The 6,000-nt window shown below is 39.4% G+C and overlaps 1 protein-coding gene across 1 annotated transcript in view; it reads left to right on the forward strand.

Moving 5' to 3' along the window:
* The window catches only part of LOC148513730 (CCR4-NOT transcription complex subunit 6-like-A), a gene marked incomplete at its 3' end in the record, with an annotated part of 58,722 nt that extends 53,644 nt beyond the window's left edge, over positions 1 to 5,078 (forward strand). Inside the window, exon 9 of the mRNA XM_088481455.1 lies at positions 4,927 to 5,078. Coding sequence (XP_088337581.1) covers positions 4,927 to 5,078 — 152 coding nt within the window. The remainder of the gene's footprint in view (positions 1 to 4,926) is intronic.
* Between the last annotated feature and the right edge of the window lie 922 nt (positions 5,079 to 6,000).

The raw sequence follows: 6,000 nt of genomic DNA on the forward strand, positions 1-6,000 counted from the left end.
AGGTGCTGTAAGTTGTTTTGTTGTTTTTTTTGTTTGTTTGGTTTTGTTTTTACCTTTTCTATGGATAAGTACTTTTTGGAGTAGAGTTGGATAAAGTAGCTACTCTGGCAGCTTCAAAGTCAGCAGGTCTGCCATCTACGGTGACTATAAAGTCTAGGCAGGTTTCTTTTCGGTCCTTCCGTTCTCAGGGACTAGCAAGGGAACAGCCTTCCAAAATATCAAGGCGACAATTTAAGAAGTCTGGCCCGGCTAGACATCCAGCTTCTAAACCGGACCACAAACCCCTCTGCCTGATGGGGCGGGCCCCCTCCTGGGGCCGACTCCTTCAGTTTGTGGATTGTTGGCGTCAAACATGCCTGGGTTCGAGAAGTGGGTCTCTCAGAGGTATGTTCTCACTTTCAGGAGGCATCCTCCCCAGAAGTTGTGTGTTTTTTTTGTTTTGTTGCACAGATCCTGCAGCAGATGTGGGAAAGGCTTTTGGCCCTTCAGGTAGCCATTCACCCCCTGCTGCAGGTGGGAGTAATAGTCCCAGTTCCTGTGTATCAACATGGAAGGGGTTGTTATTACAATCTATTTCTGGTTCAGAAACCAAACTGGGCCTATCGCCCTATACTAAATCTAAAAACCCTCAACGGGTTTATCCATGTACCCAAGTTTCAAATGGAAACTTTCCGGTTAATTATTTTGTCAATGGAGCCAGGGATTGCATTGTTTCCCTGGACATTCAGGGTGCAGATCTGCATGTTCCTATTATACCATCCCACCGGCAATTTTTATAGTTTGCTATCCTTCAGCAACATTACCAGTTTCAGGCTCTATCCTTTGGCCTATCGACAGCTCCCTGGGTATTTACCAAAATAATGGCAGTCATGATAGCCTATCTCGAGTGTCTTAAGTCAGAATTCTACCATATCTGGACGACCTTCTGATAATGGCACAGACTCCGGTTGTTTTACAAAAACCTTTGGCAAAAGCACTTTTGCTTTGCATACTCTTGGCATTCTCTCAATCAGCTTCATGAGGTAGTCTCCTGGAATGGTTTTGAATTAACAGGTGTGCTTTGTGAAGACTCAATCTGCCGCCTTAATGTGTTTGAGACCATCAGTTGTGTTGTGCAGAGGTAGGGTTAGTACACAGTGGACACCACTATTTCACTACTGTTGTAATCCATATTATGGCACCAACCACTCAACTCTGTAAAGAGAAACGACAGTCCATCATCAGTTTAAGACATGAAGGTCAGTCGATAGGGAAAATTTCAAGAACTTTGATGGTTTTTGCAACTGCACTTGAGAATACATTCAAACGCTATGATGAAACTGGCTCTCATGAGGACCGCCCCAGGAAAGGAAGACCAAGAGTTACCTCTGCTGCAGAGGATAAGTTCATTAGTTACCAGCCTCAGAAATCTCTACTTAACAAGATCAGTCTTCACAGAGTTCAAGTAGCAGACAAATCTCAACATGAACTGTTCAGAGGAGACTGCATGAATAAGGCCTTCATGGTTGTATTGATGCGAAGAAGCCACTACTGAGGATGAACAACAAGAAGAGAATTGTTTGGGCCAAGAAACACAAGGAATGGACATCTGTACTTTGGTCTGAGTCCAAATTTGAGATTTGGTTCCAACCGCCGTGTCTTTTTGAGACGCAGAGAAGGTGAGCAGATGGTTTCTGCATGTGTGGTTCCCACTGTGAAGCATGGAGAAGGAAGTGTGATGGTGTGGAAGGTGCTTTGCTGGTGACACTGTTGATTTATTCAAAATTCAAGTTACACTTAACCAGCATGTCTACCACAGCATTCTGCAGTGCCATGCCATTCCATCTGGTTTGTGCTTACTGGGACAATCTTTTGTTTTTCAACAAGACAATGACCCCAAACACCTCTCCAGGCTAGGTAAGGGCTACTTGATGAAGAAGGAAAGCAATGGAGTGCTGCATCAGATGACCTGGCCTCCACAATCACCCGACCTAAACTCAATTGAGCTGGTTTGGAATGAGTTGGACCGCAGGGTGAAGGAAAAGCAGCCAACAAGTGCTCAGCACCTCTGGGAACTCCTTCAAGACTGTTGGAAAACCATTCTAGGAGACTACTGTACCTCATGAAGCTGATTGAGAATGCCAAGAGTGTGCAAAGCTGTCATCAAAGCAAACAGGGCTACTTTGAGGAATCTAAAACATATTTTGATTTGTTTTACACTTTTTTTTTTTTGTTTGTTTACAACATAATTCCATGTGTGTCCTTTCATAGTTTTGATGTCTTCAGTATTCTACTATGTTGAAAATTTAAATATTCAAAAAATATTGAATGAGAGTGTCCAAACTTTTGACTGGTACCATAGATTATATCTCCATTTATTTATTTTTTTTATTTGACACCAAATATTCAGGCCTATGGTTCATTATTAACTAGTGGTGTTCGTTCGAAATGCAAATTGTTCAGTTCATTTATTATCTTGGGCGTGTACGGGAGGGTTTAATCTAAACAAGAAAAGACACAAGTTTTCCCCAGCACACTGTAATGACCCAGAAAAAAAGGCCTGCACTCTACATGATAAAATGCAAAAGACTCCATTACACACTTAATACTAATAAATAAAATTATAATAATCTTATATTTATATAGTTGCGCTATATTACTTCCTCTATATATTTCTTATATGAAGTTACGCTTTACAATTGGAAAAACCGTAATCGAACAAAACTGGGTAATAGAGTTAAAAAGGAAAATTTATTTTAAGCCCCACACCACCTAAGCTAGTCATGGCTCTTAACAGTATAAGCCCCCACAAAGGGTAATACATTCATGTGTAGTTAAATTGAGGGCTAACTTACCAGGCGGTACCCCCAAATCCTCCAATATGGAGCTTACAGGTTCAGCTACTGTTCCCATACATTCTTCTCAAAACATTTTAGTAAATTTTCTATATTTTACCTTGTTTAACATCAAGGGGGGGTGATTCAATTCCGCGCTGGGAGGGAGCTCCCACAGCTATTCAATTCAACAGTTTCAAGTCGGACTAAACAGTGCGCTAAGTCGGAGAATGTCGCAACTTAACCTGGGTGTTTAGTCAGCGAGAACCGGCATTCTCCGACTAAAGTGCCGGCCACGAGGCTGTTGGCGTCGCAGCTAAGCTGGAAAACTGCCTTGCGGCCGGTACTTTAGTCGGAGATTGTCGGTTCTCGCGACTAAACACCCAGATTAAGTTTCGGAGGGTGAGAAGTAATCATTAGTTGACCTAAACAGTGCAATGAATTGAACTCCCTCCCAGCGCTGTTCAACTCCCACTGAATTGAATCGCCCCAAGGTACGTAACTAGCAAGTGTTCATAATTTTAAAGTGGCTTGCAATCTCAGTGGTTGCAATTTCTTGCCTGTTATAAACTCAAGCCTATGGCTGTCATACACTGCCTCAATAATCAACCATGGTTTGACCCTAGGATTCATCAGTAGGTTGTTATATTGAGTGAACTAGAAAGAGTAAAATAGATATAAAAGCTGATGCAGGGGGTTATGTAAAAGGAGAAAACTGATAACTTGACTGAATGGTGTGTGCTGTAAGCAGACCTGGTAACATCAGTCTTCTGGGCTGCCAATAGGGGTGTAACCTTTCTGGAGGTGGACAGTTTGCGAGCTTGGTCTAAATTGGCAAGATTTTAGGTAATGTTGTTGTTTGTTTAAAAATTGAGCTAAATAGTTTTGGGTTTTTTAAATCTTATGTTTTTTTGTTTTTTTAATAGGAACAGATTGCGGTTTTACTTTCCCAGTGTAATATTAAGTCTCTCCTGAAATGACTCATTTCTAGAGTGACTTTTGAAATATGAATTTATTTTACTACGGTGATGCTGGTTACAAATGTAATATGTAGTGCACATTCTACATCCATTGCGCCATGCGTAAAAAACTGGTCTTTTAAAGAACTTGGGAGGACTCTTAATGTGTATTTACTCATCTGCTTTGTGCTCTGGAAAATCAGACGTTGAACTGATGGTAGATTCCAGTTATCTTAATTTGACACTTTGGACTGGAGTCTGTAAGACTCCACATTGTGCACAAACATGTAGCAATCCACTACAATTCTTACAGAACATTTGTCCCATATGTAAAAAAAGGTATTTTTGAATATTTTGACAATAGTAACCTTTCGATTGCATGTTTCTGTCATGCTACACCTTGTAACTATTAACAACTGACGAAAAGGATCTTCAGACTTTGGGTACTTCTTTCCCCCTTTAACATTTGCTTCAGATGCTACATTCAGTAGACCATATATTCTGATGCCCGCCAGCCTTATGTATAAAAACATTCTAGGACTTGGAACCTTTCCTGTTGTAACAATCTTTATACCATCCATGTAGCTTTTATCTGACCTGACAATCTAATATACTTTGGACTGCATTTTTCTATTTAACACTTTTAAACCTTTTAATTAAATGGGTTATACGACACATCGGGTCATATGTAATTAAACGTGTAAATGCTTTGTGTGGTTTCATCTAATGTGTGCATTGTGTTGAGGGATCATTTCAATGTACTGAACAGGATCTGAAATTTTTTATTTTTTTTTCTCCTGTGAAATTGTAGTCAAACTGTTAAGTTCTAAAACTGTTTCCTGAAGCTGTTCATTGTCCCTGCTCTTCAAATCCTGTGCAATTTGAAATAACTTTTCATGGGGTACGGAGTGTATAGGGACCATATTTACCTCTGTGGCACAATTGTTACCTATGTTTTCTGAGCTTTACGATTATAGCATAAAATATATTTGTCAGTGTTTATAGTTGTACGTACTGCTTTCAATCTGTCTCCGAAGTATACAATTATACTTTTATATAGCAATTCATTTTATACATTTCACCAAGTATAAGCTTAAAATATTTCATGCTTGTTTTGATGCGTAATTTTTTTTTTAATCCTGTTTGCTTACTAGATTTACCCTGATGGCAAAGCATACTGTGGAATTCAACCAGGTAGCCATGGCAAACTCTGAGGGATCAGAAGCCATGCTGAACAGAGTAATGACAAAGGATAACATCGGGGTGTCTGTTTTGCTTGAGGTCCACAAAGATCTACCTGGGGGAGGTGAGTATCACATTGTGCACACTTGTTACACACTTTGCACCACTTGTCCTTTATTTAAAATTGTGTAACTTTCCTGTTTAACGACCTTCCGCTTTGGGTAAATGAATTGTATATTCTCCTCCTCTTTACAAATATGTTGTAGCCATGTATATGCTGAAAACTAAACATGCACCTGCCACAAGGAGGTAAACGACTCTCCACGACATGTAATCTAGAAAAAGTTGCATGCAGCAGCCTTACAAATAAGTGCCTTCCATTGTTTAACCTAAATGTACACATTCACATCTAATTGGACAACCTTATGAGTGCAGCCTGTCAGTTCACTAGGCAGTAAGGTCTCATGAGCATATAGCTTTTAAGCGCATCAGTGATTTCACTAAAACTTATGTTGGGTTTCATTTGTATTTATTACTTTTATTGTATGACTGAATTGGGTAAGAGGTACACTTACTTTAAAATCAATGTAATTTTTACTCGCCATTGTCCAAAAGCCAGTACACTCCAGTGAAAAGAGTTGTAAATTCTCACTTTGAAATTATCTTTATTTTTTTCTCTTAGCCAGTGTAATAAAGCTTAAATTTGTAGGAATTGCCACAAGTTTATTTAAAGTTCCTGCTTTTAAACAGAAATGTTGGAGCATTCCATGTTGGCAATAAATTTGAAGACCCTTCTAAATGAATAACTCATCGAAAAAACCATTGAGTAAAAAGTATTTTTATGAACTTTTTCTAAGTATACCCCAACCAGAGGATTAGTGCACAAAAACCTAAAGTAAGGAACAAGGGTGTACTAATGCTGTCCCATATCATTCAGGCATATGGGGAAATGGCGATGTGCAACATAATCAGATAAGCGGTTTCAAACAAGTTGGAATAGGTACATGCATTTATTCAGCTTTTTATCCATATGCCTGAATGATATT

Source organism: Taudactylus pleione, unplaced genomic scaffold (assembly GCF_031769625.1).
Source record: "Taudactylus pleione unplaced genomic scaffold, aTauple2 ptg000273l, whole genome shotgun sequence".
In the NCBI taxonomy this organism is placed as follows: domain Eukaryota; kingdom Metazoa; phylum Chordata; class Amphibia; order Anura; family Myobatrachidae; genus Taudactylus; species Taudactylus pleione.